Source organism: Perna viridis, chromosome 1 (assembly GCF_037379345.1).
Source record: "Perna viridis isolate PV_CMFRI_1.1 ecotype Kerala chromosome 1, ASM3737934v1, whole genome shotgun sequence".
Lineage (NCBI taxonomy): Eukaryota > Metazoa > Mollusca > Bivalvia > Mytilida > Mytilidae > Perna > Perna viridis.
This window is the reverse complement of record NC_142445.1, coordinates 21,181,804-21,209,395: the sequence shown is the minus strand read 5'-3', so window position 1 is coordinate 21,209,395 and position 27,592 is coordinate 21,181,804. Positions and strand designations below refer to the sequence as shown.

Here is a 27,592-nt window from a genome sequence, read left to right as displayed (position 1 = left end):
TTTGTCAGATTTTTTTGAAATAATCTTTGTAAATACACAAAAAACCTTTTTCATTATTTGTATATCTATATTTCGAAATCTACTCCGTATTAGTCATTTGTCCGTAAGGTATAGCTGTACTGTGAGGCAGTTTTAAGTTGATTGAAGCATCAATTTTGTTGAAAGTAACTTGATCTTCAACGCTGTTGCGTCTCATGTATCTTCCAGCTTTTGCTGCAAGTGAAAAATGAAAACAAACATGCAGATGATAAGTAAAACACCAGAGTGTGTCCAAATGAGTAATTCTACAATGGTGCAGTATTCAGAGATTTCAGCAGATGATGGGTCCTTTCTTCTTTGTCAGAACTCTTTCTAACCGTATAAGTAAACATTGTTAATAATTAAAAAAAATAATAAAACTGGAATGTACTTTGACAATGTCTTATGAAACCAAATATTTCCCCATCACGTTAGAAAGAGTGTTCCCAAATCATATTACTGACACTTACTTTTCCGCAAAGATTCTTTCACTGTTTTCCCGAAAAAACGCCATACGAAGAACAAAGCGATGACAGCAATAACCATAGCAACAGATGCTAGGCCCACAGCTAGTCCTATTTCATCGTTACTAAAATTATAATTAGTTTAAATTCTTTCTACTGTTTAGAATAAGTATGCATGTTCTATTCTGATAGACAGTCTTTCTTGTTTTACATATTGATTTTAAAATAACAAAACTATCATTGTGAAATGGCATCATGAATTACATTAGGGTTATATGATTCTATTTATTTTAATATTGATCGAAAATGCTATTTATTAAGTCTTCTATTGTTAAAATCACCCTCCGGTTAAATTGTCAATTTGACATGTCTTGCATTTACTTATTGTACACAACATCTTAAAATAATTGGTTGGTAGAAGAATATGGAGGGTTACACTATTTAAGTACAAAAATGTAAAAAAGGGCTTTACGAAGATGTTTTCACTATTTCTAACAAAACATCCCTTATCATGACGTTATAATTATGTCACAGCAACAGGTTAAAAAACTGCTGTTTACAAAAATGTTGTTACAACACCATTATACATAAGATAACAAAATTCTAGTTGAAAAATAAATCAAATAGTTTACGAAAATGTTGGACCGACTGTTGCTGTTATAGCCCTACATCGTTTAATTTAATCAATCAACCAATCAAATTGAATATTGATCCGATCTAATCTACCCAAATTTTCGGTGTAATGGTCGCAATTTCCGGAAAAGCGTACGAGTTTAAATACGCCCTAGCAACTGGAAATTAACTACATGACAGAGATTAAAATCATCAGTTTTGTTACAGAGTTTATTTTGAAACTTTCTAAAGTCATTTTTTTCTGTAGGTCCAGATGAGGAGCTAGATTCAGTGTGCTAGTAATGACTCTGATTTCAGCTTTTTATTAAAAAAAAACGATGGTTACCAAATCTAATTTAGTGTTTAAATATCATTTATAATTGGAATAAAAGGACTGAACCATGTGTCAATTTTCTTTTTGTAGCAGTAAGTTAAGGACGAAAAAGGAATCTTTCTAAATAAAAACAATTAGATGTGAACAATAATTGCTTATAAAGATTCCACAAAAGAAGGAAAAATTCAGCGACAAGATATGTATTATCATATAACAGTAGCTTTTCTTTTTGTATACCAAATTTTCACTTTATTCAACAAAAGTCAAAATAAATCCGCCAAAGTCTTGTCTCTTTCTTTTGTGTGGTTAAGGTATCAGGTTATTTTTTTTGTAGTCAAACTAGAATCAAAAAACAAAAGATACATGCAGAGTGATAAAGAAATACACTAAAAAGTACAATACAATACGGAATTTTAGTATCAAACCTTGGTGGATTTTGGACTTGTTTTGCTTGTTCCGTTGTAACAACTGACTTTGTGCTTTCAAAAGTAGTCTCATATACAGTCGGAAACAGCGCAGGTTTTGTTGGAATAACCTTATTCAGAGAGCTTTTTAGAATCATCGACGGCTTAGTTGGAGCAGCAACTTTTTTGGTTGGTTTAGTTGGTATAGAAATCTTTGTCGTTACTGAGGACAATGTTGTAGTTTTATGGATGCATACAGGAAAGCTGTTATTGGATGTCCATAGACAATGAGAGTTTACGTTGCAGATATGCTGTACTTCTCTGAAATAAAATAATGTGTAACAGTTAATGATTTTATCAATTTAATAACGTTATATTTTGAAACAAGCAAACTTTAAAACAGTATTATTATTAATAAATTGTTAATCAAATTCAGATGAAATTAATTATACACATAAAAACGTAAAGAAAAGTTTAGAAGAAAAGATATATCTATATTTAAAAATCTTTGAAGTCGCAAAGCAATATTAAGTACATTTTCCAACACACAAAAATGTTACAAGAATGCTCACTAACTTGATATTCCCAACTCATCCATTTGATAAAATGCATTTTTTTACTCCGAAATGATTTAAATTATTTTTTTATTGGAGTGAGTAATGGGAATGTAATCAAGATTCTGTCGAAGTTTCATTATATACCATACATTGGCGAAGTAACAAATGTGAGATGGTTACCGCTTCGTTCCCTTTTTCATGCATATAGATAATAAAGTCCATATTTTGCTTTGAAAAATCTCCTAACTGATTTGGATCAAAATCTAAAATGAAAGGTATGTAGGAATATAAAGACTGTAAAAGCTTTTCTGAAAGTAGAGACGAATGATAGGACGGGTACTCCTATCACTGTATACATTCCGCTTTGCAAATTGGGGTATAATAAGACACTTACATTGCTTGACATTGCTTTTTGCAAGGTTTAGTTGGGGAAAACTGTTTTACTTCCGTTATGTTCTGTTTAAAAGGCTCATCTATAAATAAATAAAATTAAAAAAACACACACAAAACACATCCAATGTAAGCATTGCAACTGTAGTAGAACGTACGTTTCTCTAGTTTCTCTATGTATTCTTGTACATAATGAAGATGGTTGAACATGAAAAAACAAAAACAATAATCAAACAACCACAACAACAAACAACAAAACAATAACAACCAAAAACAAATAAAAATAACAACAAAAAACAAAAACAAAAAACAAAAAACAAAAAAACGAAACATAAAGAGAACATACAATGTTTACAAACAGATTATAAGATTTTGAAATTATACAGGTTGTGAATGCCGTCCACAGTCAGGAGAGGCCAGTGGTTAATGTGTCTTTGTGTTGCTATATTACTTTTTAGTTTAATAATGATGGACTGTCATCTTTATGCTATCATGGATTTATTACCTTTGTTGTCGAGGCGGACCAGATATTCCTTAAAGGTCCGTTAACACCCGATGAATACCTTATGGTGATCTCTGATGGTATTTAGTGGTTTAATTTGACTATACATTGGTGCATTTGTCTAGATTCACAATATCCATTTTACCTTATGCATCATTGGATGGTGCTTCTAAATCAGTCCATATATTCAACTTAATTTGGAGTTAATGTTTATCAACGGGACTAGTCTGGCTATTCAACTTTGGAAATGAATAAGGATCGCGAATCCGGTTAAGGTTTACTTTACACTTGTACACATGTCAACCCAATTAGTGACCTCGTGGCCCTAGTTCAATTTAAGTCTAAAGGGCATCACAACTTATACCCAATTTAAAACACATATCTAGACCCATGTCATTCAGTGATATATTAAACGGTCTTTTTTCTAGAACAGATATGATTTATTAATAAAATTGTCTGCTTCTTAAAAAAAGGGTTCCCGATACAAATTGCGTTTTTTAATACATATTTCGTATAAAGTAAAAAAAGATTTGCAAGGGACTTGTATCATAATGGTCATTCAATATACTAAATATGATGAAATTCTGTTTACCCTTTTGTGGAATGTTTGCATGATTTTCTCAGAGATTGGGCTTTAAGACTAAATCATGCATTCGTGATCCATACTACTCCCGGTGGCCCTGGTCCATGACCCCATTTTGTAGTGGAGTTCGAGTTGCTCATTTACTTTTGTTGCTTTGTACATCTTATTTTGATTAATTTATGTATATTGGTGTGTGTGTGTGTCTGTTTTCCATGTCTGGTCTTTGTCCATGGATTACATTCTTTTGATTTCCACTAGAATCTTGGTTCCCTTGATTACTCTTTCAAAACTCTTTAGACATGGATAAAACGAGTCAAGTTTGATAGCAGAAGTCCAATCAATGTGTTTACGTCATTCGGTTAAAATTTATTTACTTTAGTTGTTGACTTGTGATTAATTCGTAAAGACTTACAAAAACATGCTTGATGAGGAAAATCTGGTCTGTCAATGCGATCAAATTCATTTCTACATTGATCAAAGTCACCATCACAATAGCACGGACACTGACATACGGTACTGTTTGTTGATAAACAATAATCACACCTGCTGAGCATTGATCCACAAGATTGGCATTCCTATAATACGGCTGTTATATCAATATTTGCATGATAATTCTCTATGAATTGATATACTTTTTCTTTACAACAAAAGCATGTTAAACTTGTTAAGCATGTTAATATGAACTAATAATAATATAACGATAAATTATTAGGGCAAATATGGTTCAATAAATGAAAACAAAGGTGGTGAGAGAAACACACAATACTATAGATGCATGCAGCTTTTCCTGGAGTCTATATGTGTAGTCCTGTTGTTTCACTGTTTTGTATGTGAAAATTATCTATTACCATCTTTTTTTAATGCTCTTTCATTTAAGCATTTTCAAAGGTCTTTAATTCTATAAATGATTCGGATTCTCATAACGGTTACTTATCTTTATTTCTATACCTTAAAATAATAGTGAATCTGTTGTTATGAAAAAACGAATGGAAATCAGATGAATGACTACTCAATACGGATGTTCTAAAAATGTAACTATTATTTATAACAAGAATCAATGAAACTTTCCTTAGGCCTTACAGGTTGTTGGCAGTTTTGACAGTTTAGATCTAATTTAACCATAATGATATGGGGAACAAAATTTTTCGTTTAAGAGAGTGTTTATGGAAGAACAAGACAGTGCGTGCCACATACCAAATTTTGAATTGAAAACATTTCCAACTTTTAAAAATCCCAAACTATTGTTAACTAAAAAATGATGGTCGGTTTGTCAGTTGTAGATATGAAAATAATAAAACAAATTACATAGTAAACACTGCAAAATATAAAATAAAGGGGAATAAATGTTTGAGCTATTAGTAATTTATTTTATTCATTAGGGAACTTAGTACATATATTCTGAGTCATTCACTATTAAAAAAAAGAAAAATCCCTGTTTTTCCTGACAACATATGCTAGTTAAACACGACATTGGTTCACAAAATTTGGTGGGATAAAATTTACCCTTTGTCACCCATATCTTAGGGTATGCCCGGTTTCTACATGGTCAGTCTCTCAATTGTTTTTAAGACATGCCAAAGAAAGAAAAATCTTTATGACTGATTCATTTTTTTTTCACGTTTGTTATTGTCTACAGGTGAATTTGTCATGGATTTCAGCTCGTTATATTAAATTCATGCAACCTATCAAACCCCCCCAAAAAATATAACCTGTGTGAAACTGGTTTTGAAAAGTACACGTGTGAATAAAATATCGTCATGTTCTTCATTAATGACTTTGATATTCATTAGAATTACCGATTGATCAATACCTCAGTGACTGTACTGCTTTCGTTGCATCCATTGATAACACGGTCGTTCAATACTAAAATAAAAATGTTTGTTCCCTTGACAGAGCCGAAAACATATTGTCTGCATGCATCTGGGGGTAATTCATAGTAAATATCAAATGAAGCCATTAGATAAGATAGTTTGTGTATTCCTTCCGACATACTTGTGCACCATTTAGGCTAAAGTGGAAAAAAATAAATAGTTAAAGAACTAGTATTTTATTATTAATTGTAATGCATAATGTAAAAAGGAAAAAAAATCAAAATTCAAAACTGCGAAGATGAAAGTTCAGTTTTTACAATATTCCATTAATTTTAAACGGATTTGTAGTTTGTCATCCGCCCTGTTGCTCGTCGAAAGGCTGGTAAGAGAGAAATATAGTTATCACAGAGGTCGTCTGTCATTATTAGAAATTGACACCCAATGCCGGTTAATAAAGTCATGTTAACGAAGGCAGAACTTCCAGAATTCTTCATTTATTACAACAAATTCTTTGTCATGTAGTTTTTATGCCAGCATATAGAAAATTAGTGAAATAGTTGCTTATATCTTTGCTGGAGTAAATGAAATGTTAACACATTTTTGTTGTTGAAAATTGTTTTATCGCGTATTTTTGGTCGATTTTATTTTAGTTTAGAGTAAAACCGTCATATTTTTTATTTTGAATATTCTTACCTGTAACACGCCTTTTCGTATTAGTTTATTTGATAACCAGGGAAATTTTCTGGTCATATGAAACTTATACTTCCCATCTGGAGTCTTGTTTCCAAATGTAAGAATATACCTATAAGAAGTGAAATAGTTACAGATCATTTTAATTATAAGTAAGAAAAGAGTACATACAATATAAAATCTAAACATTTAATCTTTTAGAATTCCTTGTCAGATTGATTTGTCTATTATGTAAAATAATGACTGAATTTCCGTCTTTCATTCAAGTGTTCAACGGTTTGTATTCAATTCTTTAAAAACCAGAATATAAATTACAAATTAATAGACTTTTATATTACACGACTCACCCTTCGTCGTCAATAATATGACATACCAATTGTCGGGATACACAGTCGGTAATCTGTGCAAAAATTAAGCATTTTCAACATTATTAACAGATAAACGTTCTTTGATTTAAATCAAGTTAAAAATATGTACTTATAATAGAATATACTGCTGAAAAATTGGCTATTTTTTTTTCCGTATTTGTGCATGAAAGGAGTTGCACATCTTTAATATGTATAAAAGCATTTTGCTGACCTAAGTTTTGTTTGAAACTTTCTGAGTTTTTGAAATAACTCAGCATGTCATGGACGGAAAGACGCACACGGATGGATTCAAACGACTACCTGAGCTGCTTTCACTGTTACATATATGACCGGTTAAGTGTAAAAACCCAAATTTTGAACACCCAATATCATGACATGGTTTTAATAACCTTGTTTCTATAAACTACCGTAAATTAACATATTAAACTTATGATAAAAAAACTCAAAAATCTTGTGATCGGTGATTTTAATGATTAAATTGTTAACATTTATATTGAAAGTACTTACTCGTCTGATACTATGTTATTATTAGGTGACAACAGTCAACACATTACGTCATACTGACTATGACAACATCGATGAAGTGAACACCACTTTTTTAATGTCTTGGCATAATTTGACTATATTGCCCTAGCTGTTTCTCTAAAGTGCTGTAAAAACTAGTCTGTAGCTTCCGTAATGGCGATATCATATATTGTAAGTACTTCGACCGTATTTACCGAAAAGGGGGCATTATCTGGATTAGTGCATAACATTTGATATGTTTTTCAATATTTTACCCTTTGAATAGTTATACTCACATTATTAAAGAGCAAAGCAGTTAAATGAGAATATGTAAACGTGGCTCCAATCACTCCCTGCAGGTTTGTTATTTGAGACCCTATTTGCTTTCTAAATAAAAAAATCAATATTAACTAAACTTTAACTTATTGTAAAAACCATATAAAACATAACACTCTCACAACTAAAAACAGAAATACAGAACAGTCATTTAGGAAATTATAACAAAAGGTACGAAGAACAGATCATAAATAACATAAAAAACCACGAGTACAAAAAAGTACGGACAGCCAAAAACCTTATAAAACAGAGGTGCTCAGAATATGTGCTTTTCTTTTCAAGACATTTAGTGCTGCGGACAGGTATCAAAAAGTGCTTTTGATTTCGAGTTTAATGGGCCTAGAAGGTATACGACTGTATCATATGTCAATGGAAAGATAAGTCAATGTAGTTTTTGAACATTGTACTTATCAAAGTGAAAAAGGTAAAGTTTTCTGCTATTTTGCATTAATTAGAGAGAGATCAAAGAACAATCGACCCCAATACACTTTGATAAGTAATTTAAGTGGAATCGTTGATTGTAGGTATTGGGAAACAAATGACATGTTAAGATCACATGTATAGAATTTCAGAAATGTAAAAAAGAACTTTTTCCGACAAAAGTTGACTATTAAATAACAAATAAAATAAACACAACGTTCTCGATTCGATCTGCAACATGGGCTTTGCAAAATTAGTTTGAAGCAAATTTTCACATATTTTAACTACTGATTATACTAAAATTGTAAAATACGAAATCAATTCCCGGACAACCTGTCATGTCTCCGAACTGTTGGTACAACAGAAAAGCATGAATATCATCCCAAGTAATTTATTTTATGACATGATCAAGATTTTAAGTGCTTTTTAGAAGATAGATAAAATGATGACATATTTTTTCTGTTATTCAATAATCGATCGCTCAACAATGTTCGTTTTCAGGAAATTGGAACGAAGAATAGGATATCCATAGTCAAGGCAAAGCACCAAAAATACCAAAATAGTCATAAGAATAACATACAGAAATTTAAAGAATTAACTAGCAAGCCAGGCTTGATAAAAAAGCTGGGGGTTTTGGACCAGGTCCATTGCTAGGATATTAATTTTAAAGCCTTTTCTCTGTTTTTCCTCAAGCGCCCGTTGATCTGTTCTTATAAAAATGATGTCATTCCGGTTTAAACGAAGGAGGGAAACTCTGGCATTGCTTAAAGGTCATCTAGTATGTGACGGTGAAAAAGAGAACGTTACAAAATTTTTTTGTAAATAGATTATTTCAAATACAATCGGCCTTTACTATCATATAGACCGATGAAAAGTTTCCAATTTATGAGTGGCTTATTTCCGATTCCTATATTTTACAGCATCTTCGTTAGGCAAGGGTTACGGTCCTGCCCCTCCCACTCCGTGAAGGGAGGGGGAATGACCGTAACCCTTGGGTAGCGAAGATGCTTTTGCAGTTGTGATCCCATATTCAGTTTAATTCTTATTGGTATTTAGAATATATCAAATCAGAATTAGAGTGAACCATAAAGTGGCTCACTTGTTCATTCTTTGCGTGAAACAGACAGACACGATTAGCTACCCGAAAATTAAAACTATGATATTGTAAATGTTCGAAACTACTTTTTTACGTTGTCAAAATATGACAACTGAAGTGACGCATAATTCAATGCACAAACCACTTACTACAACTGCTGTGTACATGTATGTTTACGCCGCAAAAAAAAAAAACCCAGAAAGTTTATAATAACTTATAGACAGTAAATATAGCAAACGATAGATTGTATCCCCTGTTTTTACACGTCTTGATCAGAGTCCTCCTCTCTTTTTTTTAATATTCTTGATCCGCCCCTGGCCTGGACAATTATGTTTCCTTTGAACTAATATTATATAACAACTATGATATCATTGTGTCCTATTCATACGGCTACTAAAACTGGAGTCTTTTTGAGAAGTAAAAAAAAGTTTTTATTGCGTCTGAACTTCTTACTTATTTTTGCATCAGAATTTTTACGAGGCATCTGGTTTGTTTTTATCAACTAGTTTCGTATAATCTGTTCAAAGCAGCGGAGGATCCAGGGGTGCATGGGATTGGCTTCCCTCATTTTATTGGAAAATTTGTCATTTGCATGTGTAACATTGACACAATCAAGTAATCAAGGGAACCAAGGTTATAGCGGTAATCAAAATAATGTTATTCAGGGACAAAGTACAGACATGAAAAACAGACATACACAACAAAGAGCATAAAGTAACTAAAATCATACATACAAAGTAATAAAAGCAAATGAGCAACTCGGACTCCACTAAAAACTGGGAGCATGGACCAGGTGCACCGGTAGTGTAAGCGTCCTCTGCTTTTCTAGTAACACCCGCCGAGTTGCTCATAAAAAGTCAAGTCCTGGGTAGACATACGAGGAAAGGAAAACTATGACCCGTTGAATAAATCAGTTCTCATGGTGCAGATGGATACACCATAACGATCCACGAGTTCATGATGACGACCATAAAACTTCTGTAGTGATGACTTCAATCTTGTAGCAACATAACCCTGTTCCAGAAGCCTATTTGTTAGAGTTCTAGCGCGATACAAAAAGGCTGCGTAGTTTCGGCAAGCTCTGGCATAACGTATGAATTGTGATATGAATACTCCATACGCAGGTGCTGAAGGGATAAAATATTTAAAAATATCCTAGCATACACTCCCTTTTCTGAGGAATCCCGGCTGGCACCCTCCTTTTTACAGTGTGGATCCGCCATTGCAGAGGATATTGCATTACAAGCATCAGCCTAGCGCACAGTTAAACACCATAAAAAATAAATATTGTGACAACATGCATCGTGTATCGGTGTTGATTGATCTTTGACCCCTTCTCTAATTAATGCAAAATAGCAGAAAACTTCATAGTTAAAGCTCCATACGAGATAAAAAATGTACCTCTTAAATATCATTCACGCGTGTTCTATGAACAGTTAGCATTGAATATGACCCAGTTTCCGATTCAGGCAGAGGGAATCGTTACAAGACTATATAGGTAGTATACATTAGCAAGGCCCCGATATCTATGATTCTATGATACTCATTGCCAGTTGTGTAATCTAGTTCTTAATCTGGTTTCCTGGTCAATATCATAAGCGACCCAAAGATCGATAATATATAGCCATTGCCAGTTGTTTAATCTGGTACCAAGTTATCGAAAACATTCGGGTTATCATGGTTACGAAAGAGTACGCAATCATACTAAGCGAACCAAGATTTTAGCGGAAGTTACCCAATTTTAGAGCATATTGCATTCGTGACATTTCAGATGTTGAAAGTAAACAAAAAATCAGTGTAGAAGGAATGTGCCAAACTGTTTTCCTTTTGTTGGACTAGTAATTTGTAAAGACTGTCTCATAAGAGTATAAAAAAGCAAATAGATGTACTGAAGAGATACTAACGAGGTTGCCCATTGTCCTTTAAAAACTGATTTACCTAAATGTAAATTACAAAATTCGACACATGTAACGTTGTTGTCTGATTTAGAACTATTTTTACAAACTTAGATTTCTCCCGGCTTATAACAAGGTACGTATATCTGCATTTTCCGTCCTTTTAGAAAAAAAACCAATTCATTATAAATTTTAGACTTTCTTTTAACTGTGGATTTTGGATAGTAGAAAAGGTAGAGCAAAAAATCTAACAGTTTAAATTCTACTTTCACTGCAACTTCATCATAATTTATCAAACTCTACATCTGATTAAAGACACTTCGTATGACAATAGCTTATCTTGATGGAAGTCATGAGCCTAGAAAGGGATTTTGGCGTGGTTTTTTTTTTGTTTTTGCTGACCCAGCAATGAAGCACTCTTTGTAAGTTTTGAATACAAAGAAGAGGATTATACTTTTAATCTTTCCTTGAAAGATACCAAAACTTGTCTGTGATTTCGCCCTCAACTGTGTTGAAGCTGTATTAATTAATTTATCAAGGCTATTTGAACGTTTCTTTTGAAAGTAAAACATTTCTGTAGCCAGAAAAATTTGAAATATTTCATGTTTTATATAATATTTACATAACAGTAATTTAATGAAATGTTTTTACCTTGTTTCTTGACTTGTTAGAAGGTACATGTAAAATTAAAAATACGTACAAAAACAATGCCAAAGGATGTCTGAATATTTTAATTCCAGTTACTGTCTCAAGCTTTTATAAACATATATTTGTTCCTAAACTTAGAAAAATCTCACGTTTTATCATCCGTCAAGGATCTCGTTACTATAACTATATCCTGATTCGTAATATCGCTGATTTTTCCACTAGACAATATAATATCACGATATCCAGCCACAGTCTTCTTGTACCTTAAAAAGGAAAACATCTTGGCGTTCATAATCAACAATACTGCAGAATACGTTCGTTTATGTATATATATTATTAAATATTAATAAATTATTAATTATTAAAACTATATTGAGGCATGCCGCTCATTTGTAATTATAAAATTGAGAAATAAATTATTAGGCAAACATTATTGAATACCATTCACGTAAGCAGTTAAGGAATTTTTGTTTAAAATATTGGAGAATCCAATACCAGTGGCACAATGCACTGAAAAGCATCTTCTAAAATGATAAAAAAAATATACTCTGTCTCCTACACTACACACTGATTACAAGTTACCAATGATTTAACCCCAAATATCAATAAATAACGTTTTAAAAATTAAAACATTCTGTTTTTATTCTGAGTACTGAAAAAAAAGTATTTTATACAAACCATTTGTACTGCAAATGGTCAAAGCTATTGCTGAGGACAACCCCTGGGTATATTCTAAATACACCGATAGAGGATCCATAGAATCTACAATCAGTAATAAAAAATGAGAATATCAGGTTTAACAATATGATTTAGCATTATTTTTTGAACTTTTTTCTTTGATAAATAAACTTTTTTTAGTAAATTTTGCGACCGATGGAAAAACCGCATATTTCGACCTTGTTGTCTGAAGTGTGTTAACAATTAAAAAAAAATGAATTCATAAACTTGACACTTAATTATTTCAATGATTTCAATGAAAAAGGTCTACCGTGGTATTCCATTATTAACCTCTCGATAACTTGGTCTTTTGTTACTCTCCAATAGTTGCTGAGTTGCCGAGTTTCAATTAGGGAGTGCCAAATGTCAATCTTTAAATCTAAAAATAAACCATGAAGTGAAGAGTCTATATGAATATCAAGCCGCATCTGACAAATTTATTAAAAGCACCATCCTGAAATCTGACAATATATTTCAATTGAAACTTGTGTTAAACATGAAAAAGCGATCTCTTAAGCTAGCAAACAAGAACTTTCATTTTAGATAATGTTTAAAAAAAACATTTCTACCTCTGTTAATGAGTTAAGTGAAATAAAGAAATGAAAGAGCAAGCTCTTTTTTTTTAGGAAAATTTATTTTAGTTTATTGAACCATCTGACATTTTTCGCAGCGAGTTTCATAGAAAGGGTTTATAATTTAAATCAAATATATAACCACGGAGGCTTTATTTCTTTATTACAATGGTACAGTTAATGAAAAAAAAACATGGTGAAAGTAAAGCTATTGTGACCATATCTATTGTGCTAACTTTTTTATTTTTATCCTGACTGCTTTGAATATTGTACTGTGTATTTTAAGGGAGCAGTCACTCAAGAAATTAAGGTGTTGTAATTGTTACAGCACATGAATTATTTTTGTTATTACTATAAAACAATTATTAAATCGTTCATCGAAATTTACTTTCCACCATGAGAAGACTACGATTGATTAATCGTCTATCCATAAATAGTTCATGCATAACCATGACAAGAACAAGTTACCAAAAATCAATAAGAATTATAAAATAAAAAAAGAGTACTTGGTACAAGAAAAAGCAAAATTTTGACTGCCACCGGAAAATGGGAACAATGGGTGACAGGGGCATATTGTATGACCCGTAGCGTCTCCAAGGAGCTGCTCTGATAGAACAATTTAGATGGTGCATTCTCCACACATGTTGGCCCACTCCGAAGGGAAGCTACCCCATATTGTCACATAGGGTACATACATTTCTGTGAGCAGAGCATCTGGCCACTGGCCAGATTTCTGAGTACACTTTGTCGACTTCTGAAACAAACTGAAATCTGCTTCAGGCCTATCATTTATTATATCCGGGCCTGACGGTGCAGCGGACCAAGACATGTGGGTTTTGTAATCAATGGTTACAAAAATCATAAGATAAAAAAAAGAATTACTCCATCGAATTAAATCCCTCCTAAATTAACAGGAACGCATTTTTTATTATCGTCATCTATAGGGTGAGAAAGATGATTACCAAAAATAATCCTCACCTTCTTTAATTCTATCTGTATTATTCTTCCCTTTGAGAAAATTGGAAATAACATCAACAGTTGGTCTCGATTCGTGGGTGAACTTGTATCTTTCAGACTCAACAAAGATTGATGGAGACAGCTGAAATGAACCGGTAAGATATGCACCATTCATATTGATGAAGACCAATGACTAATTGTAAATACCATATCTAATATTCTATAATTCAACCATTGGTACGGATAAATTTGTATACTACAAATGCATTTTATTTATGGTCGTTTCCTATATCAAAGAATTCAAGTTTGATGTAAACGTAAATAGCATGTTCTTTTCAACTTAAGTCTGTAACCGCCACTTTCATTGTTTTCATTACTGTGAGTTGACCATGAGTGTTTCCGTTTGTTTACATTTAGCAATTGTATCCCTTCAGGCATTCAATTGAGGCATTAGGATTTCTTACAATCTAGAGAGGTGAAATAGATACAAAAAATACCAATCATATATTTTGCAAATGTTGATATGCTGTGCACGTGTGTCAAAGAGTAACCTCTCATCTGCTGATTAGAAATATTGAACAATGCCATGAGTAAAAGTCAAGTCTTTTAGAAGAGAACTTCTTACTTATAAAACTTTACTTTACTATTCAAGATACCGTTTAACTCTTTGATCATTCGTTTTGTACGTTTTATATATTGTCAGTTTATATGATTCAATTTCATAGCTTAAGTAATACATTAGCTAAAGAAAAATTGAAACAACTATACTTAACTCAGAGTATAAGAGTATGTTTGCTATTGTAATCTGCATTTACATACCTTGACGGTGGCTGCCGCGGTAGTTACTATGTGTTTCTCGACGGAACACACTGGAAACCTATGATTTATATCTACTCGATGGTACGGGGCATTAGGTATACTGTATCCCTGTTAAAAAACATATCATCAGAAAAAAAAAAAGACACAATTGAATAATTATTCATAATAGAACAAACAAAAACATATATTAATTGTTATCGTTATACTCATTTCTTAAGATTTGTGAAAATAAATGTGAGGAATAATGAGACGAGATGGTTAAGTAAAAGAAACCCGGATTATCAATTCAGAGTCGATTGTCAATTGAAAGAATCAACAATTATAAGAAAAAAACAACAAATGTTATGCATTCATGAATTAATATACTTATTTTTATTGTGTTCTGCGTTTAAAATAAATTTTTTAACACGGTATCATACAATTTATTTGTCTATTAGTAAATCATACCGGTGGAAATGGATCTTTTGACAATGATACGTCTGAATCAAACATGACCATGACGATGACAAATTGTGTTCTTAGTAAGTGTTGAAAGATGATAGTAACGTCTTCCGGGGCGAAGATTTTGTTCGTCATGAACGTTGTTCTTCCTGGCTTTATCTACATAATGAAGAGCAAGGATGAATAACACTGTTGAAAAAATGCAATAATTGATGAATTACTAATACGAAAAAGTTGTGAAATTAATAAAAATGAATGCTACATGCAACTATGCTGTTATGTCTATTTTAATCTCGAGACATTTCTTCTGTTAGTGCTACATTAATTCAATTTAATGTTGTTTTATTCTTTTTGTAATAATGTTACATATACGTTTACAGTAAATGATGAGTAAAATATGAACTTTGTAACCACATTAACCGCTATAGAATGTCAGATACCACTAGACTTCTTAAAATTAGGCTTCTGGACAGGATTATGCTGCTACGAGATTGAAGTCATAGTTACAAAAGTTCAATGGTCGTCATCATGAACTCGTGGATCTTTGTGGTGTTTCCATCTGCACCATGAAAACCGATTTGTTCAACTTGTCATAGCTTTCCTATCCTCTTTCGTCTACCTCGGACTTGACTGTTTATGAGCAACTCGGTAGGTGTTTCTAAAAGCAGGAGACGCTTACCATACCGGTGTATGCACCTGGTCCATGCTCCCAGTTTTCAGGTTGCTCATTTACTTTGTTTCTTTGTACGTATTATCTTTATTATTTTATGTCCTTTGCAGTGTGAGTCAGTTTTCCCTGTCTGATTGTATTCCCTGGATTACACTATTTTGATCTTTGCTAGAATCTTGGTTCCTTTGATTACTCTTTCCATATGTTTTAAACATAATTATGTTGCATTTTTTTCTTGAGTAAGTGAGACAACACGTAATTGAGCAACCCTAAGTTCATTAAAAGTTAGAATTATAAATCATTCTACTAAGTAAAATAAATACTAGTAGGAGCGGATAGAATGCAATTTCTAAGTAATGGAAAGTTGACGATGTTAATAGTGAATGCGTTTTTGAGAAGGTTAGTTATGTTTAAATTCGGGTTCATGCAATGCAGGTAATTATAAGATTTTATATTATTTCAATAACAAGATATGGGCATTTAAAAAAGCGATAATTGATATCAAATTGCACAAAAGTATACAACTCGACTGGTTACTTGACTATATGGGTTACATGAAAAATGATATTTACTTTTCTAAAAGCAAAGTCAATTCCTTACTCAATGTATGCAAGATATTCACCTTTGTAGAAAAGGATCCAACTTTGTCGTTACCACTCATAAGCGAAGTTATATCGATTGATCGTAAATCCGGTTCTATAACTTCAATTGAAGGGAATGTTGGATCGTATGCCGGATTAAGTTTCAAATTTCCAGGATTTTTTAACTTCGGATGAAGTAAAACATGGCCTAAAAATAAAGGCATATTGTATTGAGATCGTTTAAGACAGAAAAATGGTCTCTATAATATTTTCTAAATTCATAACCATTACATTGTGTTTTTCTCACCGAGAGTTGTGCATTTGGTCTTTCTTTTTCCTTTTATTCCTCTAGTATATCACGTAAGGTTTTTTTTTCACTTCATTTCAATTTCAAATAACAAAGTGATTGTAAATTTGGAACAAAGGGTTGGCTCCCTTTTTTAACCCAGTTGAGATTGAATTCTTTACCTTTAATTTGTTTGTGCTATTCTAACCCGGTAATTAAAATGCAGGTGACTTTTGAACCACCAAGTAGTGATTAAGTTTTTGTGAAAGGTTACCTGTCATTTAACATTTTCTATAATAGATTTGAGAAACCGATTTTCCTTCAGCATAAGCTGGATTTAAACTATATCTCTAGCTCCACTCTCTATGGTAAAATTAAGATATCAACATACTCGATAAAGCTTACATGTTGAAAATCTTAGTATCACCATCTTGAGTGGAAAAACAAATTAAAACTCATTACCCAAGTAGAATCCTAATTTCTATTAAATGTGAATTAAATCACAGAAACACGTATCAAATACTTTTTTGTCAATGGGTCTTTGCGATAACCGTGTGTGTGTGTGTGTGTGTGTGTGATAAAGCTATTGCAAAGATTCTGACTTAAAGAAAAGTATTTTAATTTGAAAGATGAAGCAAAACGTAACGGCATTTTAAAAATAAAAGTGACAAACTAACCACGACTCTTATCTAGTAGAAATGCATAGCTATGAACACCAAATACAAAATCTTCGATTTCAGTGAATAAAGTTGCCAAGGAGACATCTACAGCGGCTGTCGCAACAACGGCTCCTTCTTTATTTTTCACTGGTACAGCAACTATCATCTTTAAACCTAGGAAATAAAAATCCATATACATGTATGTTTTTAAGTAAAAATGATTTGGCAAAAACATAAAGATACAAAGGGGCAAATGATACAGTAAACAAGTGCTAACATCAAATTCGAAAAAAGACATCATATCTTATTGTGTGAAATAATTTACGTATACAAATTTACGATATTTGATGACAATAATCAATTGTTAACAAATCAATCATCGTAGATAAATCTTGACGGAAATGGAAACCTTGACATTGACGTAAATTTAACTATTTCATATCATGCTGTACCGATGTGTTCATCTATAACAGGTGTTATAATTGAATAGTCTCTATTCCTGTTGGTAGTTTCTGGTATACTTGATATAAACGATTCACCGACTTCGTGTGGAAAGCTTGGGGTGCCATTAAAAAACCTAATATATCCATTTTGGTTTGGTGTCAAAGACAGCGGTGGAGTGATGTTTAAACCCTGCAAAAAGGTAATGGTATATGGTAATCATTTGTAGATAACTTTTGTGATTTGTATCCAAATGAAAATTTTAAGCAATCTCAGAGATTAAAACTCAATATTATATAGAAACAAATTAATTAGGTATTTTGAAGCCTTGCTCTTGTTCATTATATTTGAAGGAAGTCATGGGATTTGAATCAATTCGCAAAATTAAAAACGAAATAAAATATGGTATAAATATATTACTGGATTATTATTAATTCAACCATCTTTTTTCAACCTGCAAAATTATCATCTTTTTGGAAACGTTTGCAAAAGAATAAAGGGCAATTAATGGACCACGGGTAGCAAGCACAATATCATATATTCAAGCTAGCAAATATAATTAACGAAAATAGACTGGATCAGTCTAGATATCGAAACCGATGTATCTGTATATCGATTATATGTGTAGAATATATAAGAAAAAAAACATTTACCACAGGCCAATTGGGTACGTGCTGTTCAGCAACATTCGCAAGAATTCTGTCGTTTGGAGTTCCAAGAGAATAAACAATATGAGAGATGCTTCTACCAAGTTGTTTTTGGTACTTGTCTATCATAGAAAAAAGATCTTTAGCGTCGTCTGTCGTTGGCTCTTTCTCATCGGTTAATATCACAACTATATCCATTGCAGTTGTAGATGGTGTCTAGAATAAAATTCATGATTTCAGCTGTTAATATGGAAGAATTTATAAATACCTACTATATTTACGTCTATTTGTTTAACTAAGTATACATGGCATCACTTATCATTCCTTTTACATTAATATCAAGCTTCTAACATCCAAAATGTAATCCTAAATATTGTATTGACAACTTTAATGATAATCTTGCTGCTTGAAAGCAATATACATAGCGTACAATAATATTCATAGATGGCATTACTCGGAAATAATTCAAAAATATAACGAATCTGCCACTCAGCAGTAAAGAGGACGTCAGTTGATGACTTCATTTCTAAATGGTGAGGGTATTTATCTCACTAATACTTATACTACACTACAATTATATTTTTATAACTTTTATAATTCGTAGAAAAAAATCCTGATCTTTTATAGTAAGATATATTAATATATATACCTTATTATTTGATTTCTCATTAAGTAATAATTTATAGGCAGTCTCTAATTTCACAGAAAATGAAGCAGCTGAAACGAGAATTTTCCAGTTTTGTATTTGAAATTATACATAATGATCTAGTTCTCATAGTTCAGCTCTCAAATTAATAGTATTTTTCATTATTTTTGAAAAGGGAGAACTCATTAGTAGAATAAGTAAATAAAAATATATCTGGAAAAAAGTTCAAGTTCATGGGTCAAATTATTATTTAAAAACATATAGAACACCTTAGGACGAGCTATAAACTACTTTTCGGTATCTTGTAGACGACAAAATCACGTTTAGATAACATTAGAATATTCGTTGAAGCTATCTAACAATGCATTAAATCATAGCCTAGATATGTATTCTAAGTTCTTTGTCATTATGCCGTCAATTGTGCATGGTATGATTAAGAAAAAATGTAATGCATCTAAAACTAAGTTTGGAATTTTTTATAAATTACGTATGGTTTAGGATAGTTCTTAATGGTGTCATACACGTATGATCATTTTCATAATACTATTACTAAGGAAATATGACAAATCTCTAAACTAAAACGTTAACTCGGAAGAATAAAAAAAACATAGAATGATAAGTAGGTAAGATAATTCAAAAAGCTTTTTTAAGATAGCTCATACCTTATATTTTTGTCTACAGATTTTCTTTTTTTTGAAGGTGATGCTTGATGAACATAATTAGGAATTACAATATTAAAAATAGGTGATCGAACTTAATTTCGAGATAATTGACGCTTAATGTTGGATTTTATACTGATTAAGTAAGGTAAGGTCTTATCTTGCAAACAATTAACAACTAGTCTACAGAATTCGTAAAAAATGTTAAAAAAATAAGGAATTGTAAAAGGTAAAAAGTGGGCGCCGAATTTTATTTTCTTGTTATTAAAAACCAAATCTGAAATTACCACTACAGTTCAATAGAATATTTTTCCTGCAACTATCTCCTCTTGAAAGAGGCTTTCTAGGATAAATATTTGTAATTGTACTAATGTTTTATGTAAAAAAAATCTTTTAAATTAATTCAGCCATAAAGATTTTACATCTTATCAAAAACTTTCAATAAGTTAAAAATATCATTTTTGCACATAAATTTGCAAGATGACTTAAAAAAAAAACTATTAAAAAAACAAGATGCTCCTTATAGTGTATGATCTACCTTAATAACTAACCTTCACATAACCGGCAAAATTTTCTACATCTTTCTTCACTAAAAAGTCTGTATAAAGGATTAGTGCACAGATCACTATCGTATTTACTACAGTTGGCAATCATGTCAACACATTGAATTCCTTTAAAAAAAAGTCAATCGTTAGATATAATATACTGCTTAATATTAAGTTTTTATTACTCATGTTATAAAAAAACATATCAGAGACAACGACACTACCGGAGAGTGAAGAAATAACAATCATTAGATAGACTACAAACCTTCATCGAATAGCGAGAAGTTGCTACCACGCGATGTCTGCCTTCGACTGGTCGCTAAAGCATATAACATATACCGGTTCAGCAGAAAAGGGCATCACATTATAAACCTAAACATTTAATCTCCTAAATTTAAAACACCATCAAGCTAATTAAAAAAGCTTGTCTCCAATGTTAAAATAGGGAATATAACCAAACAAGCAAAAAAAAAAAAAAAAACCCAATAAACACAGTATTACTAGCAGTTACTGGCATGCCAGTATTGGGTCGACGGATTATGCCTCACCAAATAGCACCTGGCTTACCTTAAATTCTAATGGATCATGTACTAGTATATTCTCCTAAACCTTCGTTTAAACTATTAGTTTGTTCTACACAAACTTCCAAGAATTATATAAAAATGATTGATTACAGTGATAGTCCTGCGACCATATAGCTACTTTACGCCAAAAGTAACTTAATATACTTTAGTATACGAGATGATATTATCTTATAAACTTAGTGTGGTTTACCGGAGGAAGACTATCTAATGCTTTGACTTCTTTAAAAAAGAGTACTTACTTGATTCGAGTAAAAATTGTTCAACGATATCTTTGTTTCTTTGGTCTGCGACAAAAAGTCTTTTACTACAGGAACTAGGCGTTGTATTATCACTTGAGTTGCCTACTACAATATTCACCTAAAAAATGTTTTAAAAGTTAATAAAATCATCTATATTTATAAGGTGGGTATAAAAAAGTAAACGAAATTAATTTGTGTTTTATTTTTAATAAGAAAACAATAATCGACTCGGTTTTTTTTTTAAATTTTATTTCATACCTTGTCATTAGGCGTAAGCGTCTTCAGGATAATTTTGGCTGCTTCTCTGAGTAGGTCTTTATCAGTATTTAAAACAATTATCACGTTTTTCTCTGTTTTTGAATGTGCCACTGCAAACAAATACCTGAAAAATAATCCAAAAAGGCTTCAATAATAAACATTGTAAAGTATCATTTAAAAAAAGCAGAAAATAGAATGTAATTGTATCATAATACTATACAATAATATGGTTTTGGCTACCGTAGCACTGTTTTTTAATTGATTATTCAGTCCTAGTAACAATTATTTATTTTTATTCTAATGAGCAATTGAGAGCTGACAACACCGTGAATCATCGATGCTTACTCTGTTAACGGGCTGTTGGTGTTTCCATATTCATCACAGACATGGTTGTGGCTGTCAGGGTACTCTACGAAATCACCTTCTATCGTAGCATAACACTGCCATAGGACACTAGATATCTCATCAAAATTTTTCTGAAGTATAAGAGGTTTACAAGTACATTGTGGTGAAAGCGAAAACAAATAGATCCATACATCATTTACGGCACAATAAAACTTAACAATGCTCTTTGTAACCGAAAGCTAACTCATAACATATTAAAGATTGATGAAACCTTCAATACTACTAGCATTAGAAATTATCAGTCACTATAATGCCAGTGCACTTGATTTGAAAAATCAACGTCAAGCAAGCGCTAAATGGGCTAAATAAACTTTTTTTGCTATACAAAAATGACTAAGTTTTGACGTAGAGATCCAATCGGGAGTCGAATGTCTCTATTTACAAAACCAAGATTTCAAGAACTGACAAAAAAACCATATCCTTTACGAATATAAAGTATCATCGGAACGTATTTTTACAGTACAGACTATGTTGTAGTAAAAAAAACTGAATGAGCAATGCCATTTTTAATTAAGAACCTGCAAGCGCTAGCATGTTTTTTTTTAAGTCAAAGTTTTGTTTCGGAAAAAAACTAAATATTTAATAAATACTAAATATTCTAAATATTTGTAGAAGTTTATACCGATACCCCTGATGATGCAAAAGCTTTTCTGGAAGAAATATATCGCGCACATTAAGATTCGTCTGGGATTAACAGTTAAGTATGGTTATGCCTCAAAATCAGTCTAGAGGTGATTCATTGTATCTGAAGATACCGAAAAACAGAATTTTTGTTATTTTTTACAAATCGGCACCCGGATAGACCAAGTATTAGATTCAATGATCAGTTGATTGATTGTGTTAAAAATCATAAACACTTAGGTGTTACATTTCATTCAAGTTGTAAATGGACCTGTCATATTGAAAATATAGTAAAAAGCGCTTCCAATCAACTTTCCATTCTGCGTAAATTTAAATTTATTCTTAGTAGACAGAACCGGGAAAAAATTTACTTTGCCTATAATGTACCCTTGTTGGAATATGTCTGTGAACTTTGGGGTGGTTGTACACAAGATGATATGAACAAAATTGAACAAGTGCAACATGAGGCTGCAAGAATTGTCACTGGTCTTCCAAAATATGCAAATATAGACTCCTTATATTTTAAAACTGGTTAGGAAACCCTACAATCTAGAAGGAAAAGAAGGAAACTTAGTTTGTTTTATAAAATTCACCATCAAGATTGTCCATCTTATCTTAATGACTGTTTATCACCGTATCAATGAGATGTAAGGCAAAGAAACTTGCGAATTGATTCTGACTGTCGGCAACCATTTACAGGATTACAGTTATTTTCCAACTCTTTTTTCCAGTCCGCGATTAGACTTTGGAACAATTTATAATTAAATATACGTAATCCTCTAACCATTTCCAGATTAAAAAAAGCAAACCGATTTGAAATATATATAATATACCTCCTTCTTATTTTTTCACAGATTGTAGATTATATAATATTCTACACACGAAACTTCGACATAGGTGTAGTGCCCTGAATGCAGATCTATTCCGTGTTAATTTTGTGAATGATCCAGGTTGTGTCTGCGGCTGAGTGGTTGAAGATGCCATACATTACCGTTTGGAATGCCCATTATATTTAGAGACACGAGAACAATTGAAGAATAATACTGCCTTTTTACCAGAACCAACAATCGAAACTTTGCTTTTTGGAAATGACATCATATCTGATGATTTAAACAAAGGTATATTTAAATCAGTTCAATTATTTATCAAACAATCAAAGCGTTTTGACATTGGATGATCACAGCAAGCAATTTTAACTTCATCCTGTTAATATTTCCCATATTTTCTCTCTTTTATATTCTTATTTTTAGTTCAGATAAGTATTGTCACTGATGTTGAAAAGACAAGTTCATCACATAAGATAACATAAATACTGTTCTTGATTCAGTTTTGTCACAATTAGTTATTTACATTGTATATTATGTTTTATTGCTGAAGTAGTTCACAAAATATTTGTAATTAATTATGTGGAAAGGACCTTTGTGAGTTGGTATTACTTCTGTCCAATCCAGTTGCCTGTAAACTTTAGCAATAAAATATGTTTAAATTAAAAATAGAAGATAATCAATGATACTGAATACATTATGAATAACTCTTCCTATGTTCATATCCTTAGATCTGCAACTTCTCGTGAAATATGTTTGACTGGTTGTAGTGTAAAAATTCTGGCGGGAAATTTTCCCGTACTTTTTCAGTAGTAGAACATAACAAAATTTTCAATTTTAATATCTCAAGTGGACTAGTTTTATTTGCCCTTATATTTCCTAATACAGTTTCTATGGGGTCTAAAAAAATATTTGGAATTAAGAAATTCGTGAATCGCTTAAAAAAAAAACCTGCCTGGTTTTTAGGTAAAGCTGTTCTTAACACATATGTATTAATTGTAGTTTTTTGAAAGGGTATGGAGACGGTTTGAATTTTCACACCCACAGCTAAATAATTCCGAGAACTTGTTTTAATAACCGTAACATGTGGATATGGTACATGTAGACATCAGCTGAATGGTATTAAATGTATACGATTGGTTTATAATTTATGCACATTGCGGCATAAAGTTTCCCGGTCTTCGTGCATACCGTGTACGGTGTTATTGGAGAAGTATTTAAATGAAATTTGACAAAATTTCTTCATTCGAAGTTTGTCTTTAAGGTTAGCAGTTATGATTATGATTATATGGTACCGACCCACCCAGTATAAAGCAGTATTCAGAACTTTAGTGAATAGAAGTTAACATTTTGTTATTACATTCGAAGCTGCTATACCCTTTGAAACACTTATTCTGAATGTGTTTTGAGTTTTATTAAATAATTTATATTTGGTTGAGCAGAGCGAATAAAAATAAAAATATATTTATTAAAGTTGACAAAGCCAGGTATGCACGTGGATTTGTTTAACACGTGGATATGGTATATATAGACATCGGCTGATTTGTGAATGGTATTGAATATAAACGATTGGTTTATGATTTATGCGCATTGATGATCCCTCCTTGTTTCCAGGAATATAACTATCATTCTTGTTTTTGTTCAGTTTTTGCCGATCCTTTTTTTTAAGCAAATACATTATAATAACTGTACTAAATGAATGGATTTTCTCCCCAAAAGAATGATTAAAACAACATGCAAGATACAAAATGCAAAATTTTATTTATCCAAATCAGGGGTCAACAAGGGGCATACAACCAAAAATGAACATAAAGTGTTTTCTTTTTAATCAAGGTAAGTTCGCAATTTTTCATTTTCAGACGCAAGTTTGTCTCTATAAATAAACCAATTTTCTCTGTAAATGTGCTTTTGTAAAAGGTTTAATCTTTATATCAAAATACCCGGTTGTTTGCGATTGAGCAACATCTCAATTCCCCTACTATTATCAAAACTTGAAGAAGTCTTTAAAGACCGTAATACCAAGTGTAACAACCCTGTGAATATAAAGTTTTGCATCATGTATATGCATTTTTAATCAGCTATCAGATTCGGATTCTAAGAGATTTCAACATTTAAAAGCAGAATTAAAGCAGTTTATTGCAAATGTATCCTGCTTACTTCACTCAATATTGCATAATAGTGGCTAGTTTGGCTAATTCCAAATTTGTATTTACAGACATGCATGTTATTTGTCACAGGGAAATAAAAACGGCAGTCTCGAGTAATTAAGTAGGGCTCCAGCTAAGAATCATGCCTACGTATTTTTATTTTTGATATTTTGTTTGAATTGCCATAATAAACAGAAATTAACATTCGACTTTTCATATAACCCGTGTTCTTAGGACATAAAAACTCTGTAAATGACACTCAAATAAAAAAAAAACTATTGGATTTTCAATATTGATTAACTCCTAAGAGCAGGCAAATTTGAATGAATAATTACGTATTTCATAATATGGACCTTTAAAACAACTTAATTACAAAAATAAAAATAGGTAGCTTTTTTGGGGTGAATCACATTTTTTTCAGATTTTGCATGATTCTTACAAAGAGCTACTTTTAACAGTAAGTTGAAGTCGGCTGATTTGTCTGATATTTGTAATTGCCGTATGGATTAATCTACAAGTAGATTTTTGTCTTGTTTTATTAATTTATCAAAACAATATAAGTTATACAGCGACTTGATACTAAATAACTATTTGTTTTGTTATCAATAGAATTCGATTTAACTCATAGGAAATCATAAAAAAAGAAGCATTAGACGATACTTGATATTTACCACATATTCATCAAAATAAACAAAATTTTTAAAAATCCATAATTTATAAAGAGGAATTCAAACATCTAATGAGTTTTCAACCGGTAAATGAATTTGTGTGATAATTTTGACCTTAGACATATTCATTCGATCAGAGAAATACCAGATATATCCTCTCAAACCTATCATTGAATGCGCTGTTTTATAACACATGAACTTATAATTTGATTTTAAATTATTCTCGAATTAAAGAAGTTTGCGATATATCATCGAGATCTGTCTGAGAGGATGTAGTACGGGTGAATAAAAGTCACTGTACGCCTATGTGGTTATAACTATTCTGACATTCTGTATTTACAACTAAATAGCAGAAATATAAATTTTTCAACATGAAACAAACCTTAAATACGTTGTAGAACTTGTGTATATCAAGCTTGGGTATTGCTGTTCTATTAGTTGATCCAACACATGCCTTATCTGTATTCACTTCTTGTCTGAGACGTCCCTCATATTGTAATCCACGAGTAGGTCCTTGCTTACAGCATCTCTCAAAATTGCTATTACCGCTGAAGGCACCACTTTTTACCTTGGCATCTCTGATGTTAAAAGCTGCCCTTTTCACTTTGATAAGTCTGTCGTTGATATTCGCCATCATATTTAGAAAAATCTCATTGTCTATATACTTCGACAACTTATTTATTTTGTCATTCTGTCTGTGTGTAGTAATATCACGCTGAATTTTCTTGTATGCTAATACATCTTCCGTGAAATCAGACAGAATCTGTGAGAAACTTGGGATCCACTTGTTCTTTACCACATCGGGATCTAAATTCTTGCACACCATAGGCTTAAATTTTAAATTGACAATAACAAAACCTATCCAACACGCAGTTTTGAAAAGAATCATTATTTCATATATGCTACTAAAACGTATTTAACTTGTTTTACTATCCGTGGTAAACAACTATTATCACAGCATTGTCGACAAAATCAACTCTATACTGGCAAAATCTCATATAGTATAAATACTGATACAGAATTCTTTAAAACATATCAAATGATTATTTATCAAAATGAACAAGAGGTAAAATGTTTACGGTGTCAACCATGAGGTGTTTATGAGCCAAACTAAAAGGACGAAGAATGATGTTATTATTTTGCAGTAATTTCGGAAAAACTCTGGTACTATTACTTCAGTACGTTTTCGCAATCAAAATACATCGGATTGGTCTATATTTTTTTCTTAAACCATCTCGTTCCATATTAGAACATTCAGTTCAGCGAGTATATATATGTTGCGTTATTTATTGCGCATCTCGTGTAAGGGGAGTTGAAATGTACTAAACAAGATTATACAATGATTGCACTAAGCTTTTTTGGCATAATAATCATAATATTTACGTCAATTTTAATGATTTGTAGGATTGTTGCAATGTAGCTTTGTCATCATTGTTTACCTACGGATTTGTTTAGAATCCATTATCCGCTTTAGGAACAATTATTGTCATCCTTACTGACTCAACTTCCAAAAAAGTGCTATCCCCTACTCACCAGTAAAATTTAGATTTTTTCCCAATTTTGTATATGAATAA

At 31.7% G+C, this 27,592-nt stretch overlaps 1 protein-coding gene across 1 annotated transcript; it reads right to left on the bottom strand.

Annotated features, from left to right (window-relative positions):
• Positions 1-46: 46 nt before the first annotated feature.
• On the bottom strand, positions 47-27,250 carry LOC148627743 (VWFA and cache domain-containing protein 1-like). The gene is made up of 25 exons (XM_088577793.1): positions 26,401-27,250; positions 21,699-21,829; positions 21,354-21,477; positions 21,096-21,213; positions 20,279-20,398; positions 19,072-19,139; positions 18,429-18,638; positions 17,787-17,967; positions 17,353-17,508; positions 16,431-16,597; positions 15,145-15,297; positions 14,698-14,805; positions 13,900-14,020; positions 12,641-12,728; positions 12,311-12,394; positions 11,782-11,895; positions 7,534-7,624; positions 6,713-6,765; positions 6,369-6,477; positions 5,675-5,872; positions 4,277-4,439; positions 2,784-2,862; positions 1,854-2,153; positions 489-607; positions 47-213 (listed from the first exon to the last, which is right to left on the bottom strand). Exons 1-25 carry the CDS (start codon positions 26,905-26,907, stop codon positions 80-82), a joined length of 3,696 nt encoding a protein of 1,231 aa, XP_088433919.1. The 5' UTR covers positions 26,908-27,250; the 3' UTR covers positions 47-79.
• Positions 27,251-27,592: the final 342 nt, after the last annotated feature.